We start from the raw sequence: 19,365 nt of genomic DNA on the forward strand, positions 1-19,365 counted from the left end.
TTCCTTTCTGAGTTTGTAAGGACATTTACCTGAGATGCATCTTTATAACTTCCTTACTGTTTCAAAACATTTTTGTAAGCAAGTGTCTTCCTTTTGTGTAGACTATTTGCTTCTAGTGTCAGTTTACTCTGTGTTATTCAACTCTTCCCCACCAATACACACACATATCTTCTTACCTATAACCATTACTAGGACTTCAGTAGAACTTGAGAGCAAGGACTCATATCTGTATCTATAAATCCATACCAAAGAGTAGAGATGGGTCTCTACTCTTAGGTAGCTAGATCGTCTTTATACAGATGGATGTATATAAACATATGTGTATCTATAGAGACTTGTCTCAGTGCTCACAAATACAGAAGAAATGTTATCTTCATTTAAAAGTGGGAGAACTATTTTTTCTGTCTAGCACAGATAGATATTCTCAGTTATGTATTGTTTGAGATGATAGTTCAAGGTAGATGTGTACAGGAGAGAGAAAAAGGTTCCTGGGTGGGGAGAATGGAATAAACCAAAAACATTGCACAAAAGAAGGAAGATATGGCTATATTTAGAAAAGAGAGATGGAGGAAAATGTACAAAGATGCATACAAGGAAGGTTAAAGATAGACAAATTGGTGCCATTAATGGAAGGTCTAGTATGTGAGATTAAATTTGGATTTCATTTTATAAATAATAGGGCATTGTTTAAGCATCCTGAGCAAGACAGAGACTTAATCATAGTTCTGTTCTAAAGGAATTAATTTTGCAGCATTGTAAAATATCAAAGAGAATGTCAGAATTTGAGTTCAGAGCAGAAGAAATCAGGACTCAGTTTAGACATGTTCTTCAGTAAGTAACTTGGGGGTAGACATAGATAATGAAAGGAAATCCAGACAAAAATATGAGGTCTATATTAGTTGGTGTAGAAGAGGCTGCAATAAATAAAATATTCAAAATATATAATTACCATGGAAGAGAAGTATATTTCTCTTTCATATAGCAAACCAGGACTGTTTCAAGTAAGTTAGGCGGGAAGTAGGTCCTATTCCACATTGTTATTCAATGCTCCAGGCAGTTGATCTTATATTCTAACCAGATGGCTTCTGAAATCATTCCAAAGGTTGACTTTTCAAGTATCCGGTGTGGGAAAAGAGCGTGGAGGAAAGCATGTGGGAGGTTTCAATTGGCCAACTCTGAAAACGGTGCATGTCTACTCATGCTTATGTTCCATTGGCTGGATCTTGGTCACATGGCCACAAGTAGTTGGAAGGGAGGCTGGGTAATGAAGTCTAGTTATATGTCCAGGAAGAAGGAAAAAATTATTTTAGTGAATGGCTAGTAGTCTTGGCTACAAAGTCCAAGGAAAGAAACTTGAATAATACCAACATCTATGGGTTAGAAAGGAAGGAAAACTGAAGAGTGTCCACCTTAAAAGAAAACTGCCAGTTATTTTACCAGCAAACTGGATTTATTTAGGACTAGCAGAGGAATTGCAATTTGGAACATGCAAGCTATGGCAAACCATACCTGAGTCTGGAGATCAAAAGAGAGAAAGAGAGAGCCATTACTTCATAGAGAAAAGGAGGACAGTGGGAGGAGCTGCTTTGAATAGAAGTCCATTGGAGAAAAGCCAGAGTCCAGGGAGGTGATGATTTCTCATTGGCTGAGTTGTGGTATTTTCTTATTGGCTGAGCCTGTTGCAGGGAAGGAGAAATTCTTTCCTCCTGCTGGAGTACTAAAGTAGGCTTCTCCTTGTTGCAAATGCAAGGTAAGTCTCTTCTGGTAAGTTGGGAGTCTGCAATTAATGACAAGTGGTAGAGTGTGACAGCTCCCTCATCTGATCTCCTGACTCCATTTTATTTTATTTATTTTTAAAAAGATTTTATTTATTTATGAGAGGCACAGAGAGAGAAGCAGAGACATAGGCAGAGGGAGAAGCAGGCTCCCCACAAGGAACCTGATGTGGGACTCGATCCCGGATCCCGGGATCACACCCTGAGCCGAAGGCAGATGCTCAACCACTGAGCACCCAGGCGTTCCCTCCTGACTCCATTGTATTGTATTGTATTATATTGTATTGTATTGTATTGTATTGTTTATTTTTTAAGGTCCTGACTCCATTTTAAATGAATTTTCTTTATTCAGTTTTGCAAGGGTAACCACAGCAAAAATAATAGAAACTATATTGAACATCTATTAACTTCTTATTGGGTGCAAAGCATTGAACATTATGCATTTTCACATTTAAATATCACTATGATTTTGTGAGTGAAGTACAATTATTATTAGTGGTGAGTAAACTGAGGTTTAGGATAGTTAGAGAGGCCCAGGGTCATATAGCTAGTTGGTGGAAAATCTGTTTCATGTTTATTGATATTGATCTAGAAAAGGATTCATCAGAAATGTAAGAAGAGAGCCACAATGGTTCATTTGTCTGTTCTATTCTTGTGTGAATGCAACCCCCAGCTAGATATCTTTATGCAGAATTCAGGAGTCCCCAAGACCACCTTCACTTCTGACATCAATTGAGGGCTTGGGACTCCCTAGCACCATATTCAAAATGTTTGATGAGTCACTAGAAGAACTCACAGAATTTACTGAAAGCTGTTACACTCATGTTTTTGGCTTATTACAGTGAAAGATGCAGATTCAAATCCACCAAGGGAAGAGGTACATGGTGCAGAGTCCAGGAGAGTGCCAAGGTGGAGCTTTGAGTTATCCTCTTCCAATGGCTCTGTGGACCGTGCTAACCTCTCTCAGCAACCATGTGTGACAGTACATATGGCATATTGCCAATTGATCTGAATCTTGGTGTCTCGAGTAGTAGTTGCAGCTTGATCATGTAGATATGGTTGGGTTTCTTCATGGTGGAATGTAATCTCTAGCCCCTCTGGAGGGTGAGCTGATATATGGCTCCAAGCCCCACCATAAATCATGATTCTCTTAGACTATCTGGCATAGTGCCATGTCCCAAGGTAAACATAACACTCTTATCAGGTAGGACTTTCCAAGCACTTAGGGAGATGACCTTCCTAGAGCTGAGGACAAAGTCCAGATTTCTCTTTGGGTAAGGTTACTATAAATGTACTTTATTAGGCATCAGACAAGATAGATGTGCAAGAAAAGAATGAGGCATGGGAGAAATGTAGTCTAGTAAAAGATATGCTTCATCATTATTTTGCATGATTTTTTTTAAAAAAAGATTTTCTTCTGTTTGGGATTTAGAATACTGTCATGTTTCTATTGGGTACTCATATTTACTTCTCACAGTTAACGACTCTAAACTAATGGACAGCTAAAAATATTTATCCCTTTCTATCCCTTTGGAGTTCCATGTAACAAAATGACCATTCATTCATTTATTCATTGATTCTTAGTCTTTCATCTTTTCAATTCTCAAAATTTATTTGTCATCTACTATTTTCCAGGAACTAAGTGAAGTGGACATTCAATGTTCTAGTGGAGTTTAGAATCTAATATATGAGGGAACATTAATCACATAATTATGCCAATGAATAGATAATTACCAATGGATATAATTTTGGGAAGAGAACATGGTTTGATGAGAGAAACTAACAAAGTAACTTGACTTAAGCTTTGGGGTCAGTGATGGCTTCTTGGAGGGAGTAACACTTGATCTGATGACCAGAAAGTAAATAGAAATTAATCATATAGAATCAAAATGGAGAAGAGTAAACAATTTGGATATAATAAACAGCATTTGCAGTGAATCGGGATGTAGGGAAATTTCACAAAGACCTAAACAAAAATGAGTAAGGCACAATGTAGGTATCTTGTGTAAGGAATTTTTAGTCAAGGAAACAGCCAATTCAAAGGACCTGATGTGAGAGCTTCCTTAGCCTGTTTGAGAAACAGCAAGGAGACCAGTGTGACTGCAAGTCAATGACTCAGATGTAGTATGATAGAAGATGAGGTAACCAGGACAGAAAATGAAGTTGCAGAGAAACAGAAAGTGAGGGAGGCAACCAGGGTCTAGATAGTAAAAACATCGCACTCTTTTAAGTTCATGGACAACCTTTGAAGAGTTTTGAGCAGATCAGTAACTTGCTCAGATTTACATTTTAAAGCAATTACTTTCATTGTTCTGTGGAGAACAGACCATGGGGAGGCAGGACTGAAGCAGGGACACCAGTTGGGGGGCTATTGGGACATTCTAAGCCAAAGATTATGGAAGATCAGGTCGTGACAGTTGAAGTGGTAAGTAATTGAGTTTCATGCCCAGTTTGAAACTGGAGTCAATAAGATTAGCAGATGGGAGGAGTGGGAAAGAGAGATCTAGAATGACCCCAAAGTTTTTAGCAAATATTTGTGGCTATAAGAAAGGAAATGCCATTTGCTGAAAATCTAGGGAGAAGATTGGAGTATGAGCAGATTTAAGGAGTATATCACAAGCTGAGTTTTGAGAGTAAAATTTTGGGTGCTTTTTGTTTCAAGTGGACATACCGAGAGAGCAGGGTTTTTTATTTGTTTGTTTAATGAATCTGAAGTTCAAAGAGAAGGTTTGCACTGTAGGAATAATGGGGGAGGCAATAATTAATTGATGGAATCTACAGCCAGGAGAACTAAATGCAGTAACCTAAGGACTGGATGTGGATAGAGAAAAGATCTGAGAATGAGCTGTGGAACATTCTAATGTTTAGAGTTTGGGATTATAGGAAAGGTCCAGGAAAGAAGATTGTGATGGAGTGGCCAATGAGGTGCAAACAAAAACAAAAGGAGTATAGTGTTTCCAGGAAGTGTCCCTAAAAGAAGGAATCATCTGTATCAAAAGCTGTTGGTTAAGATAAAGATCAAGAATTGGCCATTGGATTTAGCCCCGTAAAGTCACTGATGATGTTGACAAAAATAGTTACAGCGGAATGAGAAGGAAGAATGCCTGATGGAGTGGGGTTCAAGAAATAATGGAGCGCAAAGGAAGTAAAGGTAGCAAATAAGGAAAACTCATTCTTGAACTTTTCCAGGAAAGGAGAACAACAAGTAGAAATAACTAACAGGGATGTATGGGTCCAGAAATCAAACTACAAATATAATTTCTCCAGCTCTTATTTATATTCAAAGTTGTGATCATAATATACAGGTAATCTTGAATTTTATTTTTATTTGACTTTATATCATATAGTTTTCCATATGGCCAATCTTCATAATTGTACTTCTTGATGACTTTATAATATTCCATTTCATGGCCAGCCTCAGTGGCTCAGCAGTTTAGTGCTGCCTTCAGCTCAGGATGGGATCCTGGAGTCCTGGGATTGAGTCCCACGTCAGGCTCCCTGCATGGAGCCTGCTTCTCCCTCTGCGTGTGTCTCTGCCTCTCTCTCTCTCATAATAAATAAAAAAAATCTTTAAAAAAATTCCATTTCATGTATTATTCTATCAAACATTCTTCTCTACTGGGCATTTATGATAATTCCAATTTTTTATTAGACAAGGTAGAAATAAGCTTCTTGATGTAAACAGTTTTTTTCTTCTGTTAGGATTATTTCCTTAGGGTACATTCCTAAAGTAAGATTACTAAGTAAGTGTATAAACGGATTTAATTTACTCTGTTGCTTCTTTAAAGATTTGTGCATTGAAGACTTTTCTCTTATTCCCAGGATCTATTTTGTTAACTTTGAGGCTTCTCACTATGTATCTATGGTTTCCTGTCTCTTTCCTTAAAATCTCTCTGGGCTACCTTATACCTCCTCATCTCTCCTCCTCTCTTACCTTTTCTGGTGACTGTACAAGGACAGAAAAGTATGAAATTTAATATGTCAGTCATAGACAAGTTCCAGAATCTATTAACTTGAATGGGTAGGGTAGGGTTTGCTAGATTAGGGGATCTCAGGCTCTCTGCATACTAATCACTTCAGAACTTTGAAAACTCATGATGTCCAGGTTTCACCTTACATTAGTTAAAATGGACTCTCTGGAGATGGTGCCCAAGTATTCTTAAAAACTCACCAGTTCATTTTAATGAGCAGTCACGTTTGAGAACCAGTGGGTCAGAGCCACTGTGGCAGGAAACCTCTTGTCTTTTTTTTTCCCTCTTTCCCTACAAAGGACAGTCTTTCTGATCAGATTTCCTCTTCAGAATGAGGTTAGCTGGACCTAGCAGCTCTGCTATGCCTGAATCTGAGTCAAGGTTTATCAGCAAGGATCTGAGTGCTTGTAGGTGGTATATAGTATGCAGGGGGCAAATAGCCCCTGGTCCAGGTGAAGCCTACCAGCCTGGTGAGTTAGTGGAGTGCTTGCAAATCTGAGTCCCCAGGTCTTGACTGCTCCTGCTTCCCTTACTTGACCTCCCAGGAGTTAATTTCTGGCCTAGTTTGGTATTTACTATCAGTGGTTTTGGACCATTTGACCCACGGCAACATTTTATTCTCCATTTTTTTTTAAATTGCTGGCAGGATTTTTGCTCTTTTGGCTTCCCTAATATTTGATGCTGTAATTATGTGTTTTGTTTTCATGTTCTCTGGTAGATTTTATGCCGTAGGTTGCCACACTAACCCAGTGCCTGGCACCAGTGGTCTGGAATAAATGTTTATTGAATGAATTAAAGAACAACAGAATGAAAAAAATATTTTATTCTATAAATGGCAATAAAAAAGTTGGATATTAAGTTCCCAATAATAGGCTGTTTTAGACTTTGGGGACCAATTTCTTTAGTGTACCTAACAAACAGGCCTTTCACATATTTAAGTATGTTCTCATCCATCCCTACTTGAAAATTTCTAGGATGTTCTTGTCTTGCTTCTGTTGCTTTTCTGTAAGATGGACTGTGAAGTGAACCCCATTTTCCCGTTGACTTTCATAAAGAACATGAACATGACTTTCTACAGGGAAAAATGACCAACAGAAAAGAAAAATTTCTAGTGGAAAGACGGTCAGTCACCCTTTGACATGGAGGGTGGTGATTCTCATTAGCATTGCTTTCTTTTTTGGAAGAGTTTTGAGGCATTCTGAGATATGCAGGGCCTGCTCCTCCCACCTTGTGTTGTTCCTGATCCTTCAATATCTATAGAACTCATGAATTTCTCTTGCCCCTCACCTTCACTCTTCTAAGAGTTGGTGTCATCTATCTCAGATTGTGAAGTCTGTATAACCTACACTTATTCTTGCCTGAAAATCGTTTGAGCCTATGGGCTCTGAAAAGAAAGGTTTTGTACTGGAATCTTAAGAAATACATTTATTTTAAGAGATGATGGCACTTTGTATTTTTTTCAGCTTCTCTTCAGTATATGTCTCTGCTACTTCATGTTGAGCTTTGGGATTCAGAGGGCAGTCAGGCGGGCATTTCTGGAGTCTGTTATTATAAAGGTGACTCATGTGAGATGGACTTCCAAGTTACTTGGTTATTTTGTAAAGCTCCTTACTGAAGTCATTTAACAAAAATGCCATAAGTGGCTTAAACAATAGGAATTTATTTCTCACAGTTCTGGAGGCTGGGAAGTGCAAGATCAAGGCACAGCACAGGTATATTCAGCTTCTGATAAGAACCCATGTCCTGGCTTGTAGATGGCTGCTGTCTCACTCTGTCTTCAGATACCTTTCCTCCATGTATGCATGGAGAGAAAGCCCTCTCGTGTGTTTCTTATCAAGGCCCTAATCCCAATCATGAGGGCTCCACCTTCATGACCTAATTAACTCTCAAAGGCTTCATCCTCAAATACTGAGGAGTAGGGCTTCACATATGAATTTGCGCGGGGGGGCGGGAATCACAATTCAGTTTATAACATCCCCCATGGTAGAGTGATCGCATGCCCCACTGATGAATGAGATAAAAACAAGAGCAATTTTCTTTTAAAATCAGTAAACTTCCTCTCTTTGTGGTTAACCCAATACAGTGCCTTCCTTAGTAGCTGAGTCCTTTTCAAGCAAATGAGCAAAATTCACAATTAATACATAAATCCACCATGTTTCTGAGGTAGTGTGCCAGAAGAAGGAAGGTGGCATCCTATTCATTATCCCGTTTTAAAGTATTATATTCCCCCCACCCATCCCAATGAAACAGTATGTGTTCCTGAACATCAGATTATTGTACTTATGTTACCCATCACAGCACCTCTGTTTGCCATCAGATGTGACTATGTAGGAGCAGGGAAATCACTCCGTTTGAGGAATGTAGAGCTATATGGGTGAAAGATGTACTGAAGTAGGAAAAGTGTGAATGAGTAGAAATTCATTATGCTTTGAGTACACAGTGACTTAAAGTAAGTTTTGAGAGGCCTCTGCTTTAGAATATAATTTACCCATTACTGATAATACATATGGCTTCAAACAGTCTTTAAAGTACTCTAATACCACTATCCTTCTGCTTAGCTAATTTACTAAGTAAAGGCACCTTTTAATAGGATTTTGGTCTCAACTGTTGTGGGCTGTGCAGTGTTGGGCCTGGATAAATATGGCCTTCCATTGAACAACGTGAGGGATTTTTCTTCCTTTATTTAAAATATGTTTCACAGATGACGGCATCTGTGGATAAAGCTTTTATAGGCCTAATGTCTGTTTTAGTTATGGCTCAGACAAAATTTTCCCAAATATCTATTCTGTTTCTAGAATTTTGATAGGACTAACACCAACCATATCTCCAGGGCTGTGCTTATTTTCTTGCATCCAGAATCTAAATTTGAGATCTCCCCCTTGATGCCTGAAAAGAAAACTGAACTCAGGTGGATCTTTTCCTTCCAGGAGAATGCCGTGAACGGAGAGCACCTGTGGCTGGAGACCAACGTCTCAGGAGACTTATGCTACCTGGGAGAAGAGAACTGCCAAGTCAGATTTGCAGTGAGTGTGCTCCTCCGACCTCTGGGCTCTCACCTTCCCCTGGGAGGGCCGCCAAGTTGAGTCTTCCAGCAGCACAGAGGCCACCGTGCCTGAATCTCCAAGGAGAGATTTGAGAGAGCCTGTACCTTGTGAGACAGTTGACAGTTAATGTGGCTTTCAAGGGGTCGGTTTTAATGGCTTTAGGGCTTGGCTCATTATTTGTTATGGTCGTCTGTGATCAGGGATTATGATTGACTGAAAGCGGAGATAATGGTTAGCATTTGTAACAATGAAGTATTTTTTAAGGTAGGTACTTTTTTTTAGACTTAATGGCATTGCACATTTAATAGACTATAGAATAGTGTAAATCATAACTTTCTTATGCATTGGGAAGCCAGAAGATTCATTTGACTCACTTTATTGTGATACTTTATTGCCGTGGTCGAAAACTGAACCCACAATATCTCTGCCGTATGCCTGAATTCAGATCAAGTTGTGGAGGATAAAATTCTAGAAACTGGACAATTAACAAATACATTGAAATAGCCCATGCTTTTTAAAACTTGCTTTGTATCCCTATTTAGAACCATCAGTATAAATGTCAAGATTGTCTTTATGTTCTGTGAAAAGAGCATGGTTGCCAGGCATTAAGTTGTGAGGAACTAAAATTGTATTAAGAAAGTGAACTTAAATTTTTATGTAATTCAAAATTATTGATTTGGAAAGAGAGTAATGGGAACCCTAGAAGAGTAAGGAAGAAATTTAAAAAAAAAAAAAAAAAAGGGTTCCTTCTTATTTGGGGAAACGGGCCTCATAAATGACATATAATACATTTCTTTTTCTTTTTCATTATGTTTGTTTATTACATGAAAGAAAAATTTGAGGCAAAATGCAGGACTTTGGAATTACAAATGAACATGTTTCTACTAATGACTAATAAGGAAGAAACTGAGTTTTCACTACAGCTTTTAGAAGAATATAGCCCTCAAGGACTTTTATCAGGCTGCCTAGAATTGCAAAGCCGGTGGAACAAGACTTTAAAAACTGAATTAGCTGTTTTGACGACTGGTTTCTAGGTTTTGTTTGGGAGATTTCATAAGAGTTTAGAGGACCAGGGTTGCTTTAAGTGAAGTTAGGAACAAAGATCAGTGACAGGCCCAGCTGTATAGGGAGGGTCTCAATTTGAATCTCACTGTTACCACTCAGATCTTGAGAACTCCTGTCCTTTGGGCACTGGCTACCTTCTTAGAAAAAGAGAGTAGGATGAAATTATTTTAATTTTGCTTCCAACTCAGATCAGTACTTAGTTGTTTTCATTTCTCTTAATCTTGTAAATTCAATTGATTTAAATATTAGGGTTTCAACTTTCTGCATACATATTTTTAATTAAAGTATAATTGCATAAAATTTGATTAAATTAACCGAAAACCCAGAGATGCTCTGCTGTTTGGTCTGAAATGCTGTAAATAATGAATTAACATTAGGATCTTAGTTAATTGCATAAACACTGGTCTTGGAATATCAGATAATATAAAATGGAAAAAAATGAAACAATTTTACTTCCAAATACTTGCTTTTGAACGATTTCTACTGATACTCTAATTTGTTATGGAGTTCTACATCATTTCCAAATTACTCACTTTGATCCTCTTCTGGTAGTCATTTAGGGTCAGTACCTCTCTTGGCATATATATGTAGATAAACCTTACACCTTGGGTAGCATCGTGACCCACCAACTGATTATAACTTGATCACTATTATCTCTATACCAGGGAAAATAAAAAAGAATAAGGGAAATCATAAGTGTAAGTAGGAGACAACAGAGTTGTGAATATTCCTGGTGCTCTTCTGAGTCTTTCTCCAAAGTTCATCTTTAATACTCAGCAATATTAACTCACTTTACAATGTGTCTGGAAGATGAAGAGCTCTCCTCCAAAAAAAAAAAAAAAAAAAGATGAAAGAGGAATGAATCAGTGAGGAAGCAGAAGATCTGTGTTTCCTCATCATAGACTCCTTAAGGCTTAGTTTCTTCTGTGAAGAGAGCAATGTTTGTAGCATTACATGAGATAATGCATTGAAGGAATTTATTTGTAGCAATCGACACAATGAATTAAAAATAAAAAAATAACAGAAAAGGCAGACAATTCACAAAAGAGCTACCAAATGCCAGTATATATGTGAAAAATATTTTTAAAGGTACTCAAAACAATTGTGAGGAGTCAACATCATGTGCCCATTAAATAAGCAAAGATTTGCAAAATGGTAATACCTGTTGGTTAGTTTAAGCCTAAATGGATATTCTCATTGTCAGCTGGTAGGAGTGTAAATTGATATACAGTTAACTCTTGAGCAACAGGTGTTTGAACCATATAGATCCACTTATATGTGAAATACTTCTGAATAATACAGTATAGTAATACAAATGTATTTTCCCTTATGGCTTTCTTAATGTTTTCTATAACTTACTGTATTATAAGCATACAGTATATAACATAGCATACAAAATATGTGTTAATTGACTGTTCATGTTATCAGTAAGGCCTCAGGCCAATAGCACACTATAGTAGTTATGTTTGGGGGAGTCAAAAGTTATGTGTGGGTTTTTGACTGCACAGGAGGTCAGTACCCTTAACCCCTACATCATCCGAGGGTGAACTGCACTGCTGAAATTGTCAGTATGTAATGAAAGCGTTACAAATCTAGTGCTCTCTCTCATTTGGGCATATTTGGTGGGGGGAGGGGACTTTGGCAAGCAGGAAAAGACCTAGAGGAGTGTGAGGAGGTAGTAGGAGAAAGAAGAGTGAAATAACCTGGATTGCAAAAGAATATGAATGAGGGGAAGTAGAGAGAACTGATCTCTTCCAGTGTTTGAAGACCTGCCTCAAAGAAAATGGAAGGGTCTTGCTCTCCATAGTTAGGACAGTAGAACTAAATTCTAGGTGTAGAATCCACTGACTCTAACAGTGAATCTTACATGTTTCATAAACATCACCTGGAAAACCTGTTAACAATGTAGATGACTGTTTCTCTCCTTGCTCCAAATGCTGATTCAATATGCCAGAGTTGGACTTGGGAATCTGTGATTTTAGCAAGCACCTCAAATAACTATGGTGCAGATGGTCCACAGACTTAACTTTGAGAAATACTCTATTATAAGGAAGAACTTTAACAACCAGAACTGTCCAGCAAAGGACCAAGGTATCTGGAGAGATGGGCTCAAATGATGTGTTTACCAACAAGATGGATGACCATCCTTCAAGGATGCTGTGGTGGGGGTAGGGGGTGTGGGGGTGTGCACATATGCTTGGCTAAGAGGTTAGGCAAGTTAATCTTCAAGAGAGGCTCCAGTTTAAATGTTCTATTTGCAGCTTTCTTAGCTGAACAACAGTTTTGTAAGAAAAAAGCATGTGCAAATGGATTATGCATTATATTCTCCTTTCTTTTAATGAAGCATCTTTGAAGATAGCCAACCTGTTGAGATAAAGACCAAATTACCATTACCAGGTACTACCCGGAGGCTTCTAAACAGTGTACAGGCACAGCATTTGGAGGAGGAGTGAGTCCATTCCCAGAGATGTGCCTTTCACTCCTTACCTTATTTTAGCAAAGCAAATGTCATGGGTAGAAGTTAAGAGAAGGGAGAAATCAGTGTGGGTTGAGGTAGACAGAGGCGGCTTCATGGCAGTGGGGCTTGAGCACGGTTTGAAAGATGGGTAAGATTTATGTAAGTGGAGTGGGGCAGGGGAACATTTAGGAACGAAGGGAACATTAGCAAACTCAGAGACAGGAACAAGCTTTGAGCAAGGGAGGAGTCATCATCAGATATGCATGAGCATACCAAAGGGCATGTGTTAGGTAAGAATGGAAATAAGGAAAGATGGGGGCTGTGTGTGTTCATGTCTTCTGAACTGAAACTTGGAGTGAATGTTATAAATGTCTGTGTGCTTATGAAGCATGGCTATATAATAAATCTTCTAACGTAAGATAGTTTTGAGGGTGAAAGAAGCTGCTGGTTATAAGGTGCTGTAACATTAACTATAAACCAGAACTGCATCAGGGACACTGAGGTAGTCACTCTACCTTACAGGGACATTGCAACAGTCTATTTGAAACCAAGGCTATTCTGCAAGTCCAAGACTTCCTGCTACCATATGGACTGATATTTGGGGCTGATATTGGAGGGTATTGAAAGCAAGGCAGTGACATCATAGGACACTAAGACATTTGTAGGAGAGTTTGCTCCAAAGCCTTGGGGCTGAACCAAATGACCTTTAAAATCCTTCATCTTCTGCATTTCTCTAGTGGCAACATTTAATAGTATAGAATGTCTGTGAGCAGAAATTTAATGGGATTAAAGTTGTTCCTAAATCAGCAACAGTCCCCAAATTAGTAACTGTTTCTTTTTCTGGTCTAGAGAGGAGAAAGGGATGCAGCAGTAATGAAATGGGAGCAGAGGGATCACGGTTTCCCAACACAATGATGGGGGGAGAAAAATTGAAATAAAATTCCAATTAGGACCACTCTCATTTGGTGCTATTTATTGAGGAGGACATTTCTTCATTCATTTATTATTCTGTAAGAGTTTATGGGCTGAGTACAGTACCCGAAACTGCAGACAGTGTTGAGAGTGACAGTTAATTGGAAATGACATTATCACGGTCCGGTAGGTGCACTCTGGAGAAACCATTCCCAGGCTTTGTTTATAGTATGTACAAAGACGTTGAGCCAGAGATTTGCTTCTAAAGAAATTCACGCCTCCATTAATAATCAATAGAGCACATTCTAGTGCACACCTATTTTTACACTGAAATGACATTTGCCTACATTGCTATGTAGAGGTACCTAATAACCGTAGTCCTGGTCCGCAACCTGCCTCTATACGAGAGACAGAGATAGGCAATGTGGGAAGTAGGAAGGAAATGGGTTCTGTGAGCCTGACCTGGGTTTGAAAACTTGTTCCGGGGATCCCTCGGTGGCTCAGTGGTTTGGCATCTGCCTTTGGCCCAGGGCGCGATCCTGGAGTCCCGGGATTGAGTCCTGTGTCGGGCTTTCGGCATGGAGCCTGCTTCTCCTTCTGCCTGTGTCTCTGTCTCTGTCTCTCTCTCTCTCTCTGTGTGTGTCTGTCATAAATAAATATATCTTAAAAAAAAAAAAAGAAAGAAAAGAAAACCTGTTCCATCTGTGTAGAGTGAACTTTGGACAAATTTCACCTACTTTGCCTCCACTTCCTGATTTAAACTATGGTCACTAAGATCAGCCTCAGTGGTTCTTAGTGCTGGATGAGCACTGTGAACTTATAAAAACTTCTTAATTTTGTTTCTTAAAGTGGTTGGTACCAGCCTGGATCTACCACTCTGTTGGGTGGCACCGGGTGTGAATCTGTTAAAAACAAAATAACTCTACAGATGACTCCTTGCTGTCACATGTAGGTGGAGAAGTCTACCATTCTACTTCATAAAGAGTGTCAGGACCCAATGAAGAGACTGGTCTCAGCGCCTGGTGTATAGTGGCTGTTGTGGCTTGAATTGTGTATCACAAAAAAGATGCTGAATTCCTAATCGCCAGGACCTCAGATTATGACCTTATTTGTATATAGGATTATTGTAGACATGATTAGTTAAGATGCCTCTTCCAGTGTGACAAATGAACTTCTAAGGAGAGAAGGGCACAGAGATACACCAGAAGGAGGCAGAGACTGGAGTGATGGAGCTGTAACTCAGGAACACCACAGACCACAGGCTGTCATCAGAAACTGGGAGAGAGGCATGGGACAGATGGCCCCTCAGAGTCCTCAGAAGGGTATCAACCCTGTGGATACCTTGATTTCAGACATCTAGCCCCCAGAACTGTGAGTTCATGTATTTCTGTTCTTTTAAGCTACCCACTTTGTGATACTTCATTAGGGCAGCCCCGGGAAACAAATACCATAGTTGTCCTGTATGGTGACTTATCTGGCCACATGGGTTCCTCCGCGAGACTCACCGATGGGCATACACCCGGAGGTGTATTTCAAACAGCCTTGATTGAAGATTTCATTGAGACATTCGTGGCTCTCTGCATAAGTGAGCAGACAGGCAGGGAGGCGCCCGCAGCTGAGAACTGCGGGGAAGAGAGTAGTTAGACGTTAGGTGAGTGAGAATGTGTAGGTTGGGTGAGAGAAAAAAGGAACTGTCAGACTTCAGAGTGCTGTTTCCAGATATCTTTTCTATTTTTAAGTGGGCTTATGTCACCTTGTTTTTGTGGGTAGGCTAATGGGTACTATTTTCCTTTTGTAATTGTTTTGTTTATATGTTTTGCTTTAATCTTTTCCCTGTGGGTAAGGTTTAGCAAAAATGGCCACCCCTCTCCCCCACGACCTTCATTCTAAAGTGTTTTCCAATGTTGCTGGAAGCTTAACAAATACAGTTTTATTGAGTAAATGAACGAATTGCGTTAGGGAGGCCATGTGATGTGGGGTGGGATGTGGAGAGTGAGGAACCATGCAGATTTAGAGACAAATAGATCTTGGATAAATATCCTAGCTCTGCCCAGCTTCTCTGAGCCCCAGGTCCTTCTGTAAAATAGTAGTGATTGTATCTGCCTCTCAAAATTGGTAGAGAGATTAAATTACTTGACAAACATTAATGTCCTTTCTTGTTTTCTCCTGTCCCTACTTCTATTTCAATGTCACCAAGCTGAATGACCTAATGAGTAGTTTGGTTGGACTTTGCTCTCAAGAAGACTTTACATTTGGGGTTCTTCTGCTAACCCCAACACTGAGACTTAAACTTTCACCTGTCATTTTACCTGCTATGTGTGTAATATCCATAATCTTCCTAGGTCATGGATAGGGAAACTGAGTGTGCAAACTAAAGTAACCCATTCTGGAAAACATCTCCTAGGCTGTGTCTCCTTATTGGTAGACCAGAAGTCTCATTGCAATATCACAGCCTCTGCTCACAAGGAGGCTGGGCATTTCACTGGATCCTTGGAAGAAACTTGTTAGAGTACAAGTGCGGTAGCTTCCTGCCCTATTTAAGCAACACTTTCAGCTTTTTGTTGCTTAAATTTTTTTTTTAAAAGATGCAGAATCTGGTCACACACTGTTTATTTCATCTCTGGAATATGGACACACTAGACAGCAGTCAGTGCAGATGCTCTTCATGTGCATCTCTGTTCTGTGGGTGAAGAGGCAAAGCAGTGTCCAGCACACATTGGTGGGGCCTTTCTGCCCATCTGTGCATTCAGGTCTGGCAGGTGTATACCACAGAGCACCAACATTGGACTCAAGCCTCAGAATGCATCAGGACTGCTTGCCTGCTGATCCCTCACATGCCAGTTGTCCAGCGTGGCAGATTGATGGGCTATACCCCCAGATGGCAGCTTGGCTGAGTCGGGTGTGGGCTGTCGCAGGAAACTGTGAGTGTGGCAATAAAGCCCAGGAGGCTAAGCCAACTTTCTGTTGTTTGGGTGCCAGCCTTGAAGATGCCATCTCCAGGGAGCTGCCAACGCTGCTCTCTGCCAGAGGTCTCTCCCATCATTAGGATATTGAGGAGCTAATGAATCCAGATGACTCAGGGAGAGCAGAGCCATCAACAAAAATTGTTTTGAAAAACATTTGCATAGAAAGATTCTCTGCTCCTGACCCTGTGGTCAGTGGACGTGAGTGGAGAAAGGGAGTGAGGTGGTTCTGTGGGTGCAAGTGATGGTACTCCATATGTGTCTGGCCAGATGGTTGAGCATTTGCATGAGATCATCCAAGTGCACATTTCAAACTGCATCTGGCATGTGGAAGGCCCTCAGTAAATATTAGCCATTGTTAACTATTATAGCTATCATTGTTGTTATTAGTGTAATTATTTGGTGTAGAGTGCTGTCCATGCACTTGAGGGGAATATCGTACTGATCCTGCCCACTTCATGCAACAGAGACAGAGATGTGTTATGGAGCCCAGGAAACTTTAGGATTCTTCCCTCCTAAGTGACCATGGATCAACAGTATCATTGGCTTTTTGCACAGTCCATTTTTTTTTAAACCAAATCATGTTCTGGAGAGCACTAAACTCCTATAAAAATACGGTGCATTGTTTATTAAAGCAGACTTATGGCCAAATAAGTTTAGCAAACACTGAACACCTTTGATATACAAATGTATGTTATGAAGCTCTAAGAAGATATAAAGTATGCAGGATTTCCTATGTTTTTCCTTGGGAGAAGGGATGATGAACCCATTATTTTTCCCACAGAACAGCTACTGGCATCATGTGGGATCCCAGTATTCACTGGAAACCTTAGAAATGCTCACATCATGGCATTTACCTAGGACTTGTCAATGTTGGTCAATAACAGGAACCCTTTGGGCTGGTCATCGAGGCAGTTGCCTCCCATTTAAAGGTGAAGGAATGTCAGAGAAAATAACCATACAGAGTTTCATACCTGTTCTTTATCTTCTGTTATTTTGCCTTTGTACTAAACTTTCATTAAGACAAGTGTGCACGCGCGTGCACGCGCGTGCGCGTGTGTGTGTGTGTGTGTGAGAGAGAGAGAGAGAGAGAGAGAGAGAGCACATGAGCATGTATTTTATTCTTAAGAGTTTGGGCTTCTGAGAATAATTGTCATCCCTTCTGCAATGATAATTTTAGATTGAGGCTGTGTTTGTGGGTATGTGTTTGTGTGGAGCAGTTGTTGTTATTTCATACTGGCATGGTCCTGTTACTTAATAAAAATAATTTGCATCTAATTGAACATAGGGTTTGTATCTCAGCTAGGCAATGCCCAGGTATATAGAAATGCTTTTGCTTTTTCCACTGTTCTCAGTGCAGAGACCCAGAAAATAGAATTCAACCAATAGTCTTGTTGCTCAGAGGCCCCAGTCTTGGCTGAAGCATTATTTGTATCAGATGTTCCCCAGAATTACTACCAGCCTCTAAGTGGACATGATTTCTAATTGTTAGGAGCTTGTTGTTATCTATCTCATAGACCAGGCAGATAGAGATTTTAGAAAGTAGTGTCATAAAAACACACGGAAATGGAAAAGCCTGCTTTGATGACTTCATTTGAGGAGGCATGTGGGCTGTGGAATCAAAGGGTGATCTGGCTTTGAATCTAGGCTCTGGGATTTCCTGGTTGTGTGATGTTGGTTATCATGTAGCCTCAGTTTCCCATCTTCAAAATGTGCACAATACCTGCTTCTTACCATTGTTGTGAAACTTAAATGGGATCATGCATATACAGCAATCAACAGCATGGCAAGTCACGAACACATGGTAAAAATCTTCCACTACAGTCATTCCTCCTTCAGTGGAAGTGGCTGCAATGGGTTGTCAGAAACTGATCCCGAGCCAAAGCCCGAGTACAAACTTTGGAGGGCCTTATGATCAGCACGTTACTCTCACTGAATAAAAGAGGAGATGGAGCTCATGAAGTGAGATCCCAGCTGACAGGCTGTCACTCAACTCTGTGGCCCTTCTCCATTCTCTTGATCTTATATAGCATCGATCACTTTCTATTTTTTTTTTTTAATCACTCTCCTGCTTGCCTGTATCTCCATCCTAGAACATACAAGTTCCATTTAGCTCAGAGACTGTTTCCTGTGTTCTACTGTCCTGAATCCTTAGTTTTGAGAGCAGTGACCAAAGTCAGGAGTTATCCTGCCATTTTTCTGGAATGAATGAGTTCAGTGATGGTATTACTGAGACACACATGCACACATGGATGCCTGTCACCAGATTGAACCCTGCCATTTAAGTATCATCATACTTAGCATCCAGGATGTTTGAATTCTTGCCTTAGTTCTCAGGCTCATTAGCAGGGGGTTCAACATTCATTGTTTAGCAGGCTCTCGTGGTTAAAACCCCTGTATAGCCTGTGCCATGCCAATTGCAGCCCATTTTATTTGGTTCTCATGGAGGATAGAGTCTGGGTGTTTACCATTCTTTTTGTTTTTGTTTTTTTTTTTTTGTTTGTTTGTTTTTGTTTTTGGTGTTTACCATTCTTGACATAGGTGGTCATGGTATGGTTGTCTTATAGTCCATCCCCATGGGGCTCTCATGAGAATGGATCATCTGAAGCAATGTCAAATGTATTTATCTTCATTAGTTCTGTTCCCCTAATCTTTCACTAGTAAGATGACAAGGAAATAGTAAGTTGTAATAGAAATGTAGCTTTGGGCCAGAAAGACTTGGGTTTCACTAGCTAATCTATCTTGGGAGAGTTGTTCAATCTCATAGGGTCTTACCTCCTTTGTTGTAAAATGGGTGAAGTACTGCCTTGCATGGCTGGAGTGGGCTGTGATGACAGTGCACATAATGCATTTATTCTACTACCAGCCATACTGGTAAATACCGTCAGTGGTAGCTACGTTCTCACTGAAGGATGGTATAGGTAGGTGTGTGTATGTGAGTAAAAACCATGGTGCCAACTGGGGATATAGCATTGGGTGAACTGTGGCTGAAATAGTGGTCCCCCTGGGCTAGATTGGCTGGAAGACTTTCTCTTAATTATGTCACCAAGAGCTTGGGATATAGGAAATGGCAATGAAAGAATAGCTTATTTACCATAGCTCAATATGGCTTCTTAAGCAGGTACAGTATTCCATATTAAAGCATGTGTATCTAAATTATTTTTTAGAAATCTCAAG

General features: G+C 39.8%; 1 protein-coding gene across 1 annotated transcript in view; it reads left to right on the forward strand.

Moving 5' to 3' along the window:
• The window catches only part of DGKI (diacylglycerol kinase iota), a 420,356-nt gene that overhangs the window by 151,789 nt on the left and 249,202 nt on the right, over positions 1-19,365 (forward strand). The window contains 1 exon segment of the mRNA XM_055335472.1: positions 8,674-8,769. Coding sequence (XP_055191447.1) covers positions 8,674-8,769 — 96 coding nt within the window.

This window comes from Nyctereutes procyonoides, unplaced genomic scaffold (genome assembly GCF_905146905.1).
Source record: "Nyctereutes procyonoides isolate TBG_1078 unplaced genomic scaffold, NYPRO_anot_genome, whole genome shotgun sequence".
In the NCBI taxonomy this organism is placed as follows: domain Eukaryota; kingdom Metazoa; phylum Chordata; class Mammalia; order Carnivora; family Canidae; genus Nyctereutes; species Nyctereutes procyonoides.